Genomic DNA, 19,952 nt, shown 5'->3' with positions numbered 1-19,952 from the left:
GTCCCAGCCAAACGTTGACGGTGTTGACGGTTCAGCTGTAACATGACGTAGGAGTTGTATGTAATCTATTGTACTCCTGTGCTTGTGCCCTGATTCAGAAAATCAACAAGGAAAAACACTCCTTCCCTCACTTGACATGACTTTTTCCTTTCCTACTGTGTAAAGCCAATGCTGAAACTTCTCTGTAAGAAAACAAATGCAAAAAATACTCAGGATGCTTTGCCTATTTGTGCACCATTAAGGAAAGAGAAGTTGCAGCTGTGAAGGTTGTTGATGTAGCTTTGACAGTGCCTTCTCAATTTTTATGGCTTCCATTAGAACTGCTTTTTCCAATTTTGCCTAAAGTGTTGAAGCAGGAACACTTCACTATTTTGCCCATCAAAATCTCCTTATGGTCTGACCCAAAATTCCTCAGTTTCAGGTAATAAGAAATTCTGATTCGAAACCTTTGATCTGGCTCCCAGGCCTCTCTCAGTGTTGTTCTAGGTCAGACTGAAATCATTAGAGTCTCATTGCTTCTTGTAAGGTGAGACACAACCTGATAGAAAATTTATTAACATACCTTATTGAATATGGCATTCACCACTAATGATGCCAGATGTTGCTAGTAACTCTGTTTCTTCTTGATGTGGTGACAATTCTTACTAACAAAAACTCTTTACACTCTGCACAATTTTAGTATTACTGTCAGCTTACAGCTCTTGCTATGAAACTCTGAAAGGTAGTATAAATCTAATTTAAGCTGAATATTGTCTCCTACACATTTTTTTCCCAAATTAACTGCTGAGCACATCTTTATACACCTCCTTAATTGCCCAGGATGTACCTTACAGCCTTTTGTTGGCAATTGTTTTTCTACCTGACTGGACCTGCAGGTATCATCAGCTGGACATTAACTGCAATTTTGGCATATGTTTCCTGAATGTGGGTTCATCAGAGAACACAGCTGGAACAAATCAGTTATTTATCAGAGACAATTCAGGAGTAGGCACCAACAGCCATTGCAGCTTTGCTTTAGTGATAGAAAACATCACTACTAAGGACTATTCCAGTTGTGCCCTGGGTGTATCACCATGTACATCTGCCAGGAAATATGAGTAAAGAAAGCTAAACTGTCCCAATAACTTAACTCAGATGGTCTGAGATGGAAACAAAGAGTGTACATACATAGAAATGTTGCAGCTGGAATGAAAAATACCTGTGTTACTTCAGGGAAGGTCAAGTTGACAAGCTTAGTATTCTGCACAGTATGTGTTAATAACAATTTGAGAGCCATACCTTGTTTTGTTTAAGAGCTCCTTTCTCTTTCATGTGTGGGCAGTCCTTCCCAGTCACAACAGCTTTTATATCTGCCACTGGCACTGCATTAAAAAGAAGGAAAATCAAACCCCAGAAAATTAGTTAGAAGCAAGGTATGTAAAACTACAGAGTCTGAAAAGACCCAAGACTAATGTGTTAAAATTGCCATGTCCTTTGCCATTTCCAGCCTTTTGTAAGAAAGAAAACTGGAAGAAAACAACTAACACAGGAACCAATGAGTCTTGACAAAATTTCAGGCGCCTGGAAAAAAGTCTGAAAATGCTTTTTCTTACCTATTTAGACTACCTTGGCTAAGAGTGTTTCATATAAATGTGTACCTGTGTCTGGACAGTATGTGAACTCATGGATCTCAAAATCATATAGTTTTCTTCCTTGTTAATGTTGCTCTTTCCTAGGCATCCAGGTAAAGTTCTCTGCTGGAGAGAGGATGCTGGGAAAGTTGGACCCCTCACTCAGCGCTGTCTTCCTTCTTTTAAAAGCCTGTAGGAATTTTTTAAAAATAGTTTTCTATTTCACTCCCATCAGCAGTTTAGTTGCTTTCTGGTACTAGCAGGAATAAGGAATACTAAGGCTTATAATGAGTCATTCCAATTGCTTTAAAATGTGAAGTGATCAGAAATGACTGGGGGGAAAAGAAAGGTAAGAAGAAGTATTGGAATCTTCTGCCACTCAGAGTCACAGAGTGAGGTCACTAAAGCATAAAGATAAATTTCTCTGAGTTTCAAGCGGAAGTCAATTTTCCAAAGGTAATTACATTATGGAGAATCTATATGCTCTACAATACAATATGGTCCCTGAGTGACAGTTTCTACAATCTATAAATAATCCATTATCCTTGTGGCTGCAGAAAAGTATCTTATATATAGAACAGGACAGTAATATGAAAACCTGTTACTGCCAAGTTCTTTAAAAACTAATGGAAATAGTGAAGGGGAGAAATGCATTTACCCTTCTACTGGGCACAGCAGCACTATATATTTTATGACAGATTACCTCAGCACTACAGCCAAATGGTTGGTATGGGATGTAAAATACATTCTTAAAGTATTTGCTTTGCATGAAAGACTGAAAAGAAAGGAAATAATTTGACTCTTCACTACTCAACTTCTGCCTTTAGTCTCAGAATTTTATGCTGTGGGCCTGCTGACTCTTTATGCCTCTGACAGTCCTATTTTGAAGGAGACATACTGTTTTTCAGAGGAGAGAATGAGCTAGGAAAAACTGGGAAATGAAGGAGATGTTTAACTGCAACTATGGTAGAAAGGTGTTCTTAAGAAAAAAGAGTTCCTTGAACTCTTGAAGAGTTTTTTGAAGGGGCCTAGAAAAAACAATTTCTCTGTTTGCATAAGATAAGGTTTTCTGAGGTCAGATCTCTCAACTGAGAAGGCTTTTCTTCAGGTTTCATACACTTGATCTGTGTGATCTGGAATGCAGTTATAGTGAGAGATCACAGACTGATGTGACATCCTAATCTTTATTTATTTGGAACTTGGCTTATGCCTTGCTTTAGAAAAATAGAATCAAAGACTTCAAGAGGTATCAGAAGTTGACTACAAGATGCTGGAGGGCGTGAGCACAGTTGTGATGTGCACACACAAGGATAAAGCCTTGAGAAAGAGGGCAGCTCTTTTCTGTCCCAGCTGGAGTCTTCATGGCTGGTTAACTCTGCCAGCCTGAAGAGAGGGGTGACATTCACAGAAGTGAAAAGGTTAAAAACCCACACATTTATGTTTGAGGATAGAGACTAATTATTCAGGCTTGGCAAGGAGTGCACTAAATGCTTGATGCTGATTCTCTTAATTCTGTTTTCTTACCCACCTATTCTCTTTTATTTTTTTTTACCTGCGTTGAAATGCTGAGAAGTTGATCATCCTATTCAATATTTAAGAATTCAAAAATCAATAATCTGTCCAGAGAAAACCAGGATATTTATGAAAATTATTCTGTAAAATGCCCAAGCCAGTTTGGTCTGATATGTTTCCAACAATAGTGCCACTTTATAATCTTGTGACTTGCAATATTCTCAATTTTGTTTAGTGAAAATCCATCTGATGTGGGTAGCACTATGGTAAATCTTGTATCATTCATAGCCTCAAAACCCAAGATACTGATGAAATAATTACCTCTTTCTGAAACTGCATTGGTATCTGCTCTGCCAGCAGCCATGCTAAGGGAACCCTGTTGGTCTGGCCCAATGGTTTCTAAAGCAGGAGCCTTCTGCCCCTGTGGGGTCCTGACATTCCTGAGTAGGCTCAAGAACCTATGGAAAATGCAAGTGCCAGATGAAGCTCACAGCCAGGGTCAGGGGTTTGTGCATGGAAGCGTGCTCCAAGCAAATAAATCTGGGAACTGCTGGTCTTGTAACTGTGCCTGCAGTTCAAGTGTGACTTTCATTCTTCTGTCACTCTGACACTACTGTAACATTCTATGGCTATTTCTCTAAGCCTTGTCCACAAGAACAGCCTCTTTCTGTGCCAATGCAGCAATGTGAAGCCCTGTCCTACATTCTGCCAAGACTGCAGTGAGACTGTGGAACATCCTTGAGGCAATCTGTAAAGCACAGAAAACAAGAGTATGTGACTGCAAACTGTCAGGGCTCCAGCATCACACAGGCTTTTCTTCTCCTTTCCCTCTCAGACTGCATTTGGGAGCACCTGGACAGTTTAAAAGGTGCTGCCTGGAGACAGGTTAGGAGAGGAAATTTCACATCATTCCCCAGTTTTCAGGCTGGAAAAATTCCCAATTTCTGAAAAATCAGTCTTTCTGCCATTCCATGAAAGAAGTGAAACTACCAACTGAAATACCCGTTTAAGTGTGTCTAATTTGATAATGCCAAGGATTTTCAGTAAAGAACAAAAAGAAATTATTTCTTATTCAATGCTGGATTTCTTGAAGTCACTTACCAGTGACAGAACTATGCTCATTATTTCCACTATCATAAAAAGGCTTCCCTGGATTACAGGTTAAGCCCCTACAGGTTGAAGTACAAAGGAGAAATCACTAGAGTATGATGGTTCTGAAGCTCCAAAATTACTTTTAACCATGAGAAAAATCCCAATAAATCCCTTGGTAGGAGCTGCCACACAGACATGTCCTCTCCCAGTTGGCTTCACAGAAACACTGAGGTCCTCTCAATACTGTTCACAGTGACCTGTCACCTTTGAGTCCACTCCTCACAATAACAAAAAGGACCTCTGCCACATGTTCCTCCTCCAGTCACTAGAGACTGCCTGTTTCCATGGACAGGCAGTGCTTCTGAAAATCCCCAATTATTTTTATTTGGCATCAGCAGTTAGATGAGCAATGAAAATAAACTGCTTTCCTCCCTAGGAAAGACATGACGTTTCCAAGATGAATGAAATTATAAACTCATTGAAACGCTTAACGCAGTCCCCACACACACTTGCCAAACCCAGGAGAGTGGTGTTTGAATGCAGGAGGAAATGTCCCCTGCTCTTTATCTTCATAAACAGAGCTGTTCATAATGTCCCATGTGAAGAGAAACCTACTACGAGTTATAAAGAAAAACTAGCATAAAACAAGCAGAAGTGTCAGAATCTTTGCGTATGACTTACATTTATCTTGCAAGGAATCATGAGGGACTTCTCCCTGTGGACTTTCTTCCAAGTCTCCGTAGTGCAAGACCTTGTGATTAGGTGAAAGTCGACAATACCAAAATTTGTCTGTTGAAATAAACACATTAAGCAAGGTCACTGACATGTCTTCATTAGCCTTACCAACAGCAGAGGAGAAAGCCTACTCAAGCAACATGCTACAGGGAAAGATGTCTTTCCTTTCAGAAGAAACCTGTGGGGTATATATAAGAAGGGTAGGGACTTTGCTCAGTAATTTTTCTTGATTAAATGAAGCTAGCATTAATCTACAGGGGTTTTGTTATTGACATAGTTACTTGCTCAAAAAAACAAAATACTAGTGAGAAAAAATGCACTTACCAATTTTACCAGATATTATAAACTCTCATGGCCAGAAGACTGGCAAAGTAACTACTGTGAGTGGATAACTTTAATTTACCCATAAAAGATTCATTTTTAGCACCCACTATGTGAAAATCAAGCCCTACCAGCTGTCTTGTGTGGGACACCCAAAAACTGATAAATTTGAAATATCCCATACTTTATGAAAATTATGACTCATGTCTTTTTTTATAGACATAGGAGAACACCCCCATATTTGTGGAGAGACTGGACCTAATAAACATGCAGGAACTTAAAAAGCAGACATTAAGTCTCTTGTCCTGCAGATAACTCAGTGCTTTGCCTGGTCACAAATATAAGTGTGACCGTGCAGTTCACACCCCGGTTTGCATTTTTGTCCTTCCTAAGAGATGTACATTTACATCTCCTGACAACTCGTGCTTTGCAGGACACAGTTCCCCCTAACAACACTGGTTAAAATCTGCTCCTGAGAAGAACATCACCTTTGCAGAGTCAGGCCACCACTCTGCCTAACGTGCAAGGACGGTGCTTGCCAATTCCCTTTCTGAAATGGCAAGAAAGAGGTAACCCTTCCTCGTCAGAACACGTTCTATTTAATAAGAAGGTCACATACTGTTGGCTGTCAGAAATACAATCTTGTTACATCCAAACTAAATCTCCAACAGCTCAGAGCAAGGCTGGATGTTAAAATGCCAGTGGAGGGGGGCAGAGGGCTTCCCTGGCTCTGTGCTTCCCTCGTACTGGCAGTGCTGATGCTGTGCCAAGCAGCAGCCTGAGGGGCAATTTAGGGGAAACGTTAGCACTGACACAGCCCTGCGGCTCTGCAGTCTCTGGGAGACTCAGTTTGGATAAAACACTGCAAGAGCTGTAGAACCAGCATATGTGAGCTCATGTGGGGTGTTAGCAGAGGAAGGGCTTCTTGGCTCTCTGAGTAAAACAGTGGCTTCATGGACCCAGCTGCTTCCTGAAGGACACTCCAGGGCCCTGGCCAGTCATTTAAAATACAGTGCAGTAAAACGAGGCAATTGAATGGCAAAAATGGACTTTCACACACCCTTTTAAATTTCTTTGTCACAGTGGGTAAAGAGGTTTGGGGGAAAAGCCCTACACACTTCAAACTACTTTCTGAGTGTGCAGTGCTTTCTACAGAAAGGTTACAAAAACCTTACAAACCTCTGGCAAAGGCTCAAAATGGCCGTGGGAGAGGTTCTGGTTATCAACATCAGAGGCAGGCACAATACTGAAAGATTTATGGTAGAGAGCCTGAGATTATGCTCCTGTGATGCATACAAGAAGAGCTGCTGAAATAGGAGCGTCCCTGGACTGTAAGCAGAACATAGTGTGGCACTGTATTGATTGGACTGAGAAGAAGACCCCACTTTCAAAATTTCTGCAGGGAACTGGAACTAGAGCAAGTATGAGCCCTCACTCAGTAGACTCTCATCTGAAGAGCATGCACACAAGCAACTCGTTAGGCAGTTTGTGTATCTCAGAAGGATGTGTGTGAAAATTTTCTAGATTCATACCTTTTACAGGGAACTCTACCAGAACCATAGCAAAACCTGATGCTTAAGGAATATACCCCACTGAATGTGATGGTTGACCATTATGCCTAAAGAAAAGCCTACAGTAACTGCAGCAGGAGGCTTTCACACCTAGCTTTAACTGTAATCTCATTGTTTATTGGGTTGTACAAAGTAATACAACTTTCCAACTCTAAAATTAAAACAGTAATTTTTTCTTAATAAAAACTGAAGTGGTTTCATTACTTTCTCAGTGATCTGGACAAATAGATGTTCTAACTGGAAAAAAAAATAAAATTATGTATTCTTTTCAATTTATCACACATGGGGTTGGTGTTAGCAAGGGTTTGGCTCTTTTATCTCCTAGGGTTTAGCATTTTGGTAACCTTGGTTCTATCAGTGCCACACTTCAATAATAAGAGAGGAACACCCCTCCATGAAAATATCTTATTTTGTTTTGGGAAGGGGTGGCTTAATGGGAAGAAACCCAAACTCTGAATATTTGAGGAGCCTCTTTTGGCAATTCCCCATAACACAAGGTTAATTAAAAACTAATGGCCATTGACTGTAGCTTGAAACATGTCCAGCACAGCTCTCCAATGGGCTCACTAATAACTCTGCTCTGCCACAGCCTTGCTGTCAAGGGGAAAGCCCTTAAATGAAAGCTACAAATGGAACTAACGAGGTTTCCTCAGCCACAGCCACTAAATAAGTGCACCAGCCAGGCTGAGGAGAGTGATAGCATGTTGCTAGGAGAAGGGGCCCTGGTTTCTACAGCCACCTCAGCCTTACCCATTCTGGTTTTCACTTCAGCTGTACATGATGCTACAAACAGTGTATCAGAAAATATCCCACTCACATGAGATTTCAGTGCCTTGGAGGGGAACAGCTTGAAACTGGATGCAGCTATTTTACTGTAGTGCAAGTGCTGAACACAATTATACTGGAAAAGTAGTGTATAGAATAATGCTGCAGTCAAAACAAAAATTATATGAAATTGCTTCCACCAAGAAAAAGGGTGAAGAAATCTTAATTGTAGGACAGTGCATGGGAAGTGGCCAGCACTTAATTTGCATTCTAAATTGATAAATAAAAAAAAAAAAAAAACCAGAAGAAAAAGGTCTCTTCTACTATGACTCAAAATAGTGTCTGCAAAACAAATAAAAACTACTATCCAAACCCTCCAAAACTCTTAAAACAAAGTCTGCAGAGTTGAAGTGTTACAGAAGGCTTTAAAGATGGGACAGACCTTCCCTATCGGTCCCTGTACTCAACATCTGGCAGATCCATGTGCATGTGCCCAGCTGGAACAGGGCAGCTGTGCGCAGGAAGAAATGGGCTTGTTTTGGTTTTAGGCCCAAGCCGAAGAATTTTCCCCAAAGACTAGGTCCCTTCTGTGTATCCAGTGTTACTACACCTACCTTCTGCTCAGAGCAAGAAGCTGTAGGGAGGGCAGTCGCTAACCACAGTCTTTAGAGATGATGCGGACTTGATATTTCATCACAATTTTGAGACGCTACATTATTTACACTTTCTGGCAACTCCTTATGACTTTCAGCTCTCTGGCCACTGGTGCAATCACATTAGGGTGCTAAAAATTTTTCTTTGGGAAACAGAACTTGTTATTCTGGTTTTTAATCTGAAAAGTTCTCAAGCAAATTTTTCTGATTTTTCAGATATTTGCTAGAGCAGCCAAGGGGTTAAATATATCACAGCACATTGCTGAAGATTATAGATGAGGTTAAAAAAAAAACCCAAATAAGAAAATCACCTACAATTTGGCTACAAAAGCAATATTCAAAATTGTGAACAAACAGCAAATCACAGAACATTTTGCTGGTGGGCTACAGCGTGCCTGGCCATTTACACGGTGTGTTTCCAAGTGCATTAATGGCCAATGACTCATATGCCTCTAACAATACTATTCCAGGTAAAGAACTGCTGTGGTTAGTACAGAAGTGCTCTATTGTTAGAATCTGGGGAGAAAGTAGCTCAGATATGCATGGAAAGAAGTATGAGAATATAGGTTTTTTTCCCCAAGATACATTTGAGGTTACTATAGAAGTTTTTTGTTCAAAGAAAAACATCCTCACAGATTTAGCAACAGGAACCTGCTTTAAAATATATCTGTGAAGACATGTATTTGTGCAGATTTTATATCTATATATGCATGTGGGCATGCATATTTTTTCTTTTTCTTTTTTCTGTCTCTATTAAAATTGTATTGACATTTTCACTCCAATTGGTCTTAACTGCCTAGATCAAGCCAAGAATCTCTCCAAAGAACTGGCAAATAATTGACCCGTGGCATTATTAGAGGCTTTTTTGGGTAACTGTCTCCTCTCAGCAAGTCACACACTCACAGAATATTAGGTTTTTAGTGGGACTTTGTAGAGTAGGATGAAGCAGCAGTAGGAAAGAGCTTGGCAGAAAAAATTCAAAGTGTGTGTTGTTGTTCAGAACTGTGAGTTACATATCCTAGCAAGAGATGGAAAACCTGTCTTCACTAGATTTTTTGTTTCAAGTTTTCTCTTTCCAGGTTACTTCCATGGCACCTTGTGTTTTTAATTTAATGGTGTGTACCACCAGGGTTTCCCTTCCTTCCAAAAATTACTGTTTGAGAAACCTCATGTTGCCTGCAAAATCACTTCAATAACATGCAATTTCTCTACGATCTTTATAAAGGTAAAAAGGGGAATTTATTTTCAAGAGTGTGCCCAGCAACATATACTACAAATGTACTGGATGACAGCATTAGAAGTATCTATTATCCTCAATAAAATGCCTTTATCTGCTACTTAGCTCTACTGGAAATAATAACTGCTGGGGATGTAGAGTGCTTGGCAGGTTTTTGCTTTAGTCCTCTCCCTTTTCCTTTAGGAATTATCTAAGGAAGGAGAAAGCTGAAGAGGTCTATCTGTCAGCAGATGTCCATGGTCCAGGAACAAAGTGGGGATTTGCAGAGCATGATGATCTGCTGTTGAACAGTGATCAGAAGGATAGGCTAGATTTTACTATTTCATTTCCAGCTGATTAAGATACTTAATAAAAACCCAGGAGTTAGTGCTGCAGTTCTCCTATGAAAACCTTGCAAGGGAAAGGCCATGTGTTTTTTTGGAAGTGCAAAGGATCCTGCTAGGACAACAATGATATTTCTGAATTTCAGCTACAGAGAGATCCTGCTATGATAATCCTGTGCTGAAACACAAAAAGCAGAGATCTGAATATAGATAGCTCACAGCCTAATCTTCAGCATCCCCCCAGTGAATCACCTGTTGGATTGGAGGCTTTCCAATGCTAAGTATATATGAAAGTGTTTAATCTCTTCTCAAAAGGCCGTAAGAGGCTGTAAACTCCCTTCTCATTTTTTTGTAAGTCAATTTTTTCATCTTACTGTGACTAACCATGTGTGTCCTACCACATGTTCAAACAATAATCTTAACAGAAGTTTGCTCTGGAGTCTTTATCATGGGCTAATGCCTGTTAATTATCTTTAAATGGGCAATTTAATGCTTTCAGCTTCTGTGTAGGACAGGTTCAGGTTCTTCTTGTACAATCTGCAGATTTGTGACATTTATTCCAGGATTGTTTTACAAAAGAAAAAGATTGTTCTTACAAAAGAACCATAGGGAAGGTAAAAAAAGCATATACATCCTTTAGTATAACACCTACCTGATCATGCTACTCTTACAAGTAGGTTGCCACATAACGGGCAAATTGTGATGCCTCAGAGCAGTACTCATTTCTATTTCAGTTCCATGTCAACCTGGATGGACCATGCCCTTTTTAGAGCCTTGGTAATGCTCCATGACAAGAGGATTCCCAGTCTGAGCACCAGGCAGGTGACAAGGGCTCCTGAACCCCCTGAGGTAACACTGGGCACTTGTACAGAGAGATGAGTTGTGGGAGAGGAGATGGGGATGAGGGACAAAGCTAACGCAAGACATATTCAGAATTTGGGACATCTACTATTTTTATCAAGACATTCAGAGGAATTATCTGAAAGACTGACTGTCATAATGTTTAGTATCACTAGCCTTAGGTCCTCCATTCATTTTAATTCATTTAATTCATCTTCTAGTTCTTGACATCATGACAGCCCCAGTTTTACAGTTTGTGCTGCTTTGGAGCACAGGAGATCCTGAAGGATAAATACAGATTTCAAGAGAGCTTCCTCTGATCTCTACCAGTTGCCAGTATTTGTTGTTTGGACTGTGCCAGGCACTGTACCTAAAAATGGAGGTTCTCAACAGAATGGCTTATATGCCAAGCATATAAGCTTTAAATCACACAGTGTTAGGTCACAGAATCACAGAATATGCTGAGTTGTTGGAAGAGATCCACAGGATCATGGGGTCCAACTCCTGGCCCTGCACAGGACCATCTCCAAACATCACAACCATGTGCCTGAGAGCACTGTCCAAATGCATCTTGAGTTCTGTCAGGCTTGGTGATGTGACATTTCCCTGGGGAGCCTGTTCCAGTGCCCAACCACCCTCTGGGTGAAAACCCTTTTTATAATATCCTAACAAAACCTCCTGACACAGCTTCAGGCCATTCCCTCAGGTCCTGCCACTGGGGACCACAGAGAAGAGATCACTGTCTGCCTCTCCACTTCCCCTCATGTGGAAGCTGCAGATTGAAGCGAGGTCTCCCCTCAGTCTCTTCCAGGCTGAACAGACCAAGTGACCTCAGCTGCTCCCCATATGGCTTCCCCTCAAGGCCCTTCACCATCTTTGCTGCATTCTAACACTTTAATGTCTTTTTTTATATTGTGGTGCTCCAAACTGCCCCCAGCACTTGAGGTGAGGCTGCCCCAGTGCAGGGCAGAGCAGGACAATCCCCTCTCTTACCCTGCTGGTGATGCTGTGCCTGGTTGCTATGCACTGTTTGCCATACTGAATTTAGTCCTGGTGGCCTCATGCATCATCATCCTCTAAATGGTTTTGTGTCTACTGCCTCCCTCACAAATGCTAATCAACCCTTCTCTTTCAGGGAATACAGGAAGTCCATCATAAAGCGTGCACAACTCTTAAGGCCATGTGGAAACATGACCTCCTAAATGGGCTTCCATCTGTGAAAAACAACATATTTCAGTGAAGGTAATGTTCTTTGAGGCATGGCCCTATGTTTTATTTGTTTCCAAAGAATCATGAATTATTTCTGGCCCTGTATAAATATGACATCAAAGCAATTAATCTGCTGGCCCATAGAATTCACTCCAAGGCATGATAGGAAGGAGCCCTCTCAACTGAGGACGAGAAGATTACAATGATTTTTTAAAAAATATTTATTTTTTAGCTTCAGCTGTACTCTTATAAGTTGAATGAATTTATACTCCCCTAAGGCTCTTGATCCTATAAATCATGAGCTAACAGCAATTTAAGATAAAATAAACAGTCTATCTTCCTCTTGGAGATCAGCCAAAAGAAGAATATTTGCTACAAATCCTGCTCCTTCCCTAGAATTTGAGTCATTTGGATTAAAGCTTTAAGAGGAATAAAATAAACAACCCTCACTACTGATAGCCAGACAAACTACACATTACCTAGTTTCATGAGTGTGCTGATGAAGGAAAAACATGAATCATGGCTGTACAGAAATTCACAGTGGAATATTGTCCATCTTTTTGTGCGGTGGGCTTCATAGGTATGCGTGACAGAGAGGTTATAAATAACCTCAATGAGTTAAGGAAAATTGCCTCGTTTCTAAGGAAGGAGACAGTGAGGGATGCTTTTCCCTGTGAAGAACACACTTTCCCCCAGTTAATCTGAAAGTCTCAAATATTGATCTTTGTCAGTTCTTGCTCTTAGTTTTGTAACTTTCTAATTTGTTCTCTATTTACAGAGGAAAACAAATACTAGTCTGGATCCTCACAAAATGAGGAGTTTAAAGGGAAACTTTTGGATATGACTTTAATTAATCTGCTGAATTTAACTATGTCCCCATTATGCTATCTGGAGAAAGAAGCCTGCCTCTCTGAGGGGAAAAGAACCTAGGGAGTTTTACTGTATAGAATGAGTAATGACTCATAGAACTGGGAAAATAATCTCACATCAATCAAGTATTCATATGAAGGTACATAAATTACTGATATAAGTGCTTTCAAAAAGCATATTTAAGCATCATAATATAATCATTGTATATGGGAATGTAAGACTAAATCAAAGGACAGGCAGTATTAGAGGGAGGGATGCAGAATGAAATTTTTGCATACATAAAGGTGATCAAAGACTGAGACATTCAAATTCAAGTTTCATGTGTTATTCCTGCAAAGATATTGTTTTGAGATGAACAAAAAGCCTGAACATTCAGTCAGAAATCAAAATACTCATTTCAGAATGTGGGACTGCTGCTTGAGATTTTGTCAAAGGCTGAACTTGCTCCAGATCCTCTGTGTGATAAGGCTGAAACCAGTTTCAGGGAAACAGGAAATCCTGAAAATCTGTAGCTTGGAGATGCTTTCAGATGCCTCCTGGTAAAAGCAGTCAAGACAGCACTACAACCAAGGATCCTGACAGTGAAAACAGTATTCCTCAGCTCAACTTTTAGACCAAAGTGACAATATAAAGCCAGACTAGGAAGTCTGAGCTGTACCTTGTCGACGTCGACTGTTGAGTTTCCTAAAGCAGGTGCCCTCCACAAGTCGATTGAGACGTTGCTGCTTGATCAGTTCTAAGATCTCCGGCTGAATCTTCTCCTTTAGTTCCCTTGGGAAGAGAGAAAGCAGGCTCTTGTCAAAGACCATCCCCCTTCCTCTGAAACAGACTCTCACAAGATGTTTCTGCAAGGCGTTTGAAGAGGACATCAGTCACAGACATGCCCAGGCCAGAATCTAGTCTGCCCCAGAGAAAAAAGCCTTTTTTCTTTTAACAAAGAATGGGAGTCAGGATATCTTTGTTGTAGACATCTCCCTGCTACAACATCAGTGTATGACTCAGGCAAGTTGCTTGTTTTTGTATTACTTTACTCATTCTAAAAATAACCTTTGCTATAATGCATCAACAATATTTTCCCACAGCAAAATAGTGCTCTTTCGTCATTGGTGCCCTGTGAAGCTTATTTGAGGGTCTGACCCCTTTTGTTGCACATTCCTATGCCAGTGCACTTCTCTAGCACTATTATTTAGGGCAACACAAGAAGGCTAGAACATTTTAAAAAGGCAATAAAAAACAGGGAGCAATGCCAGTGAGAAAAACTAATGACCAGCACTATATTCTTGTTCTAAATTTCATATAATTTGATTACTTTGTTATTATCAAAATTTTTGGAAGACTAACTCATGACTAGGGATCCCCCAAGGATCCAACTTCACCTTTGCCCAGTAGTGTAGAGACCCACAATGCATCTAGAAATAATCTTATATATCCTTCAGAAAATCCATTTTCTCCATCTTACTTTGATAAGGGTTCAACATGTCAAGAACTAGGCAGAAAACATATGCACATAATATTTAAAGTTTAATTTCATACACCATCACATGGATTCACAGATGTCTGAATTCATCAGTTTTAGCCTCACTTAGATTCATTAAGAATACATAAAAGACAGGTTTAAACATCAACTCGACAGCAAGCCTAGTAAGATTAAAAAAAAAATAACCGAATGTGTAGAGGATTTATAAAATATGAAGTTTGTCAGAACCATAATTTTGCATTGCTGTGCAAATTGGGTAATACCAAAAATCATTCTGTCTGGCAGTATGTTCCAGCAATCATCATCAAAAGGAAGCTAAGCTGTGTTATCCCACAGAGACAACAAAAAATTTTCTCTTCTTGAAAACTTAGGAAGCCCATTCTCTGCTGATTTCCACACTCATTTGGATCCTATGCCTTTGATCTGCCAGACCCCCACTGAAATCACCGCAAATCCTCTGCTACAATGATCAGGCCTTTAAAATAAAATGCCCTCTTTCCCCTAGGTGTCAGTGAACTGATTGGATGCATAACCCACTGCATATTTACAAGCTGTGAAAATCTAGCTGATCAAAAACCCAGTGAGGCATTGTAACTATAGAAACAGGCCATCTTTTGGAAATGTGTTATTAGTCCTTTAGAAATTGAATTTTCAAGCACTGTTGTTTTCTCATTGGGATCTAAGATATAAATATGTTGAATGGTTAAATACTGTGATTAAAATAATTTTGTGCTTGAATAAAAGTCTTGCCTTTAGTGAGTTGATGAGCCTCCCTATTCCTCAGGTGAAACCTGAGAGCAGTGGCTGAGTAGAACAGTGTTAAAACACAAGTGTGGATTACTCAGCAGTCCAGGCTGCTGACTAAATCTCCAGCTGGACTAATTTCAAGCATTCAAGACCAATATAAACATCAGTTTGATATTTAGGTAGTTTAACTCAGAAGCTGGATGGTTATCATTAAGTAGGTGTTAAAGATATCATAACATTGTATTTGTAAGACATTAGCAAAAAACCCAAATATGAATGGGTCAGCCAGAACATTAACATTTGAATGTTTGCTCATGAAATTCTGTCTTCTGGCCTCTAATGTCCCACCTGCCCTTTACAAACCAGAGGAAGAGATGGATTTTTTAACCAATCCAAAATGAAACAGGTAATCCTCTCTAAAATACTTCAGTGCCTAAGGCAGACTTCACATAGGAGAAGGGGAGGTGAGAAAGAAGGGACCTCTTGCCTCTTAGGTTATGTTCTGGAGGCCCTCTGCACACATACATTTTTGCTCTGACAGTTGTGAAGCTCAGTGTGCTGCTGTTTTCTGTTGGATGATCCTTGAACTTGATCACACAGAAGTTGTGGAGACAACTCATTATTGCATGGAGGAACAGTCTCTGGTAACTCTGGACTTAGTGAAAGCCTGTAAGACCATCAAGCCTTTGCCATGGTGACCTACTGCACTTACTGTCCTCAGCAGCTCATGCCAGCACATGGTTACTCTGACCTGAATGGTTCTCAGCCCTTATTCTGACATCATGACTCCAGATATGTTTTTGCAGGTGATCCTGCCACTGAGTGCTCCACACTGTCAAGGTTTCTGTTGCGCCATTTTGAGGTGACAGAAATGGGTCAGAACTACCAAACCACACCATACAAACAAAAGATGTGTGTCTTTGAAACTGTATCTCCTTCTAAAAGCCATCTGAAGGCAATAGAGTTCTGTTCCTCACGATCAGTGTCTAAAGACAGGAGTGTTAGGGAAAAAATCTTTGTGCAAGAAATACGTCCTCCTGCCTAATTTCAAAATCCATCAGGAGCAATGAGCTAAAGGAAGATCATAAATGCAAACACATTTTGCGAATATTTATTTATTGTCCCTCAGATGACATTTGCTTAACAGTTTTTGCTTTGTCAAGAGAGAGAAAATACTAAGTCTAAGGAGACAGTGACTTTAAAAACTGCCATTAGTTTCCTACCGTGTTTCTGTCCCATAAGAATGCAAAAAGTTAGTGCACTGGTAAGACAGAGGGGTTGAGGAAAACACACATTAATATATATGATTGCTAATTTTGTGATCTCACTGGTCTTAACACTGGAGGCAATACTAACAACAGTTACTTGTTTTTAAAATATCTGAAAATCATTAGAAATTATTTTCAAGTTTTCCACATGACACAAATTCTTTTTCAGCACCAGTTAAAACTGTCTCCAGCTTTTACCATTCCAGCTTATAGTTAAGACTTTCTCAATAGTGATTTTCTTTCCAGGACAGCGCATATTACAGACATTTAAATTATTACAAGACAATGGGAGAGTAATCCCTGAACTGGTTTCATGTGTTTTGTCCTTTTATCTTTCTGACATCTAGCTATGCTCCCTCTCCTGATCATGCATTCAGAGCAGGCAGTAGTGACTCTTTCTAACATTGCAGAGAAGTATGTAAGATAAAAAGCAGAAAAGCATCCAGACACCTTCCTCTCTTTCCCCATATGTTGCTGATTTTCACACAGATGTTACTTAGTAATGGCTCCCTAGTTGCGATTAACTCTCCTTTAACCAGCAAGTCCCCAGCTGGATGACAAATTCTATCTAGCATTAATCCACCTCTGTTGCCGTTCAATTTGTCAAGGAGATCTCTGGTCCTCTGTAGGCCCACAGGATTCCTAGACAACCACTTCTACAGCCATTCAAAATGAAACTGGGATACTTTATCATTTCATTAGGGAATGGCAATTTGGATGATCAATAGCAATCCCAAGTCCCTGAATCTATTCTGAAGGAGTTTTTATTTTTCCTAATCAAAAATAGGTATTGATAAAGCTTTACTTCATATAACACAATGATGCTCATATAATAGAAACAGCTAATCCTTGCAAAACAAGGTTGTTGTAGTTATGGAGATCTAAGGCATCACTTTGCAGTTTACATTCAAACACAACTTCACTGAAGCTTCTCTTATCCAGCAGCTTGAATGCTTAAAGCTACAGTGCTTCTTGCAATGAATAGAAAAAGAAAGACTTCTATCCTGTACAAGGCAGGGAAAACCATTCCCTGATTGCCATATTCTCAAGCAGAATTAAACAAGGTCTGCTGATGTTACAGTCACCATTGTGCACAATCTCTTTTAGCATATCTGCAGGGCTTTAAAATATACAGCACAGCCACGATTGCTCTTTTCACTCACAGTCTCTTTCCCTACAATGAGGCCATGATTCTGTGCTTCTATCAACTGTGCCATCTATGCAATTTGAGAGAGTTCAGTACAGGGAATCAAATCAAAGCGCAAAATGAAAGGACTGTTTCTTTTCACAGTCAAGAACAAGTGATCATGGATGTAATCAAAATGCAAATGCATGGAGTTAAATCTCTGCAAATGCAGTTGTGATTGCTTAAACACCTTATCGATTTACTTAGCCTTTATAGCCTTTAGGCTTAGCCTTTATCCTGAATTTGAAATGATTCTCTGGTAACATTTCAGTTGCTTTTAACTATTTGTGTTGGCTGTTTCACTTGTTCCATGATGGGGAAGGAGATTCTGCATTGTGGCAGCAGCTAGCCAGAGTGACACTGGAAATGAAGAGTTTGCACAGGGCATTGGCAAGCCTTTCAGTGCTTGATGATGGTGAAAGAGAATCTAAATAATTGACCTGTATCATGCTTAAACTGATAAATCATAGGGAAAGAAGGGAAGACAAGCTCCGGGGAAAAGCTTTGCAGTTGCGAGCAGCTCTGAGCTGTTAAATGTTGCAGGGGATTTTCAGAGGCTTTCTGAGCAATGTAAACCATACAAAACTAACTGGAACCATTTGTAGATTTTTAATTGATGCATTGCTATGGGTGACATCAGTTCTAATTGGGCATTAGGTCATATTTTCTAACACACTGGAAACATAAAAGAAGCAGCCCCCCCACCTTTGATTATGGTAAAAATTCAGTTTGTAATTCTATTTCGCTTGTGCTACCACGGCTGCCCTGGTGTCCCTGGAGAAATGTGTCCCCAGAATTTGTACTGAAGGTATCTGTATCCTTTAGAAACAAATCAAAATTGATATCCTGTTTCTGAATCCTCGTATGCGCTGGTCCAAATCCATTTCTATACTTTTGCCTTGGAAAATGAGATTTTTACAATATCATGAGCCATTCCACTTGCAACCATCAGGACTTCATGACATTTCAGCTGATGCTTCTGAGTCCTCACCATTTCTCAGCTGATCTCAAAAGGCTCCTGCTATTCTCAGTACAACATTTGCACAGCACAAAGTCTGCATCTGTCCTGTGCCATCAGTTCAGCCACGAGCCCAGACTTGGTCCAGAGCCAAGTGTGGCCTCCATTCTTCATATAACAGAACAAAGAGTATTCTGAGAAATGAGAAGGAGCTATGGAGGCAATATTAGCCTTCCATACTTTGCAGTAAACAACAAGCAAAGGATTGGCTAGCTGCCAGAATGTTGCTGTTTACAAATAAGTAAATGAATGCCTGTCATTAACACCAATTTATAATGCTATATACAAGAACAACTCTTTTGGAAAGTCAGTGTGTATTGGCACCTCTTCTTCTGGGCTTCCTCCTGTATTGCTCAGAGAGGCTCTGAACAGAAGACCAAGTTGTGGTGTTTGATTAGCTGGATATTTTTTTTTTGAAAGCCACTACCAGCACCAAAATCAGGCTCATAATCATGCAGAGCTAGGAAATGTCAAAGCACTGTTTCATATAAATAATCCATGTGAAATCCTGCTGGGATTTGCCAAATCTGTCTTCACTGAACTCAAGGAAAAAGTTATGATTCCCAGCAGAAGAAAACATAATGTACTTTAAGCAGATGCCTCACTACTGCTTTTGAGCACAGCTCCCTGGACAGCTTTTCTCCCTGGGATTCCCCAGAAGAGCTCACAAATGTCATTCTCCCTTGTTAATCCTCCCATGAAAAAATGAGTGAGGAAAGAAGACAATACTTACAGAATTGGACGAGACTGGAAATCTTCTTGGTTCATTCTTTCAGACTGGCGTATTTTCAGTATTTCCGTGTAACTGAGATTCTGAAGTTTGCTCTTGAATTGATCCAGAGAGCTAGGCTTGGTAGTGAGTGCTCTCATTATCTGTTCTTTCACTACCTGCATTACCTGCAGTTAACAAGGAAAGAAAAAGAAGCTGTGTTAACACCTTCTGTATTTTTGTTTCAAGTCTTATTCTGGGTCACACTAAGGTTTCTAGGTATAGAAGATGATTAGTACTATGTGGTCTCTTAGACAACTTTTCAGCAACACAACCAGAAAATTGGCCAACTCCTGACAGGGTGTCACAGCCTACACCAAAAGCTCATCTGCTCTGTGACAAAACTGGGGTTTTTATGAGGGTGGTGGGGAGCTGCTAACTGGCCCATTGCTTCCTTTTATACCTTACACCCAGAGGCAATGGGCACACTCTGGAACACAGGAAACACCCTTCAAACACCGGGGAAACACTTTTTCACTGTGAGGGTGACCAAGAACTTGCACAAGCTGCCCAGGGAGGTGATGGATTCACCATCCTTGGAGACACTAAAAAACTGTTTGCACATGGTCCTAGGCAACTGGCTCTGTGTGGCCCTGCTTGAGGGAAGGCTGACCAGATGACTTCCAGTTGAGTTTCAAACTCAACCACTCTGAGATTCTGCGAGAGCCTTACACTGCAGGCACGTTGTGACCATAGAGAGTGAAAGAAAGGGAACTCACAAAAGATACCACTAGTCAGGGAAAGAGAGA

At 40.3% G+C, this 19,952-nt stretch overlaps 1 protein-coding gene across 9 annotated transcripts in view; it reads right to left on the bottom strand.

Moving 5' to 3' along the window:
* The window catches only part of ELMO1 (engulfment and cell motility 1), a 302,865-nt gene that overhangs the window by 10,009 nt on the left and 272,904 nt on the right, over positions 1-19,952 (bottom strand). For all 9 annotated transcript variants that reach the window (XM_086847363.1, XM_086847353.1, XM_086847346.1 and 6 more), the window contains 4 exons: positions 19,168-19,331; positions 13,397-13,509; positions 4,896-5,003; positions 1,279-1,361 (listed from right to left, as the gene is read on the bottom strand). In XM_086847363.1, the coding sequence (XP_086703489.1) occupies positions 1,279-1,361; positions 4,896-5,003; positions 13,397-13,509; positions 19,168-19,331 (468 nt within the window). The remainder of the gene's footprint in view (positions 1-1,278; positions 1,362-4,895; positions 5,004-13,396; positions 13,510-19,167; positions 19,332-19,952) is intronic.

This window comes from Cyanistes caeruleus, chromosome 1 (genome assembly GCF_971803275.1).
Source record: "Cyanistes caeruleus chromosome 1, bCyaCae1.hap1.1, whole genome shotgun sequence".
In the NCBI taxonomy this organism is placed as follows: domain Eukaryota; kingdom Metazoa; phylum Chordata; class Aves; order Passeriformes; family Paridae; genus Cyanistes; species Cyanistes caeruleus.
This window is presented reverse-complemented; position numbering and strand designations above follow the sequence as displayed.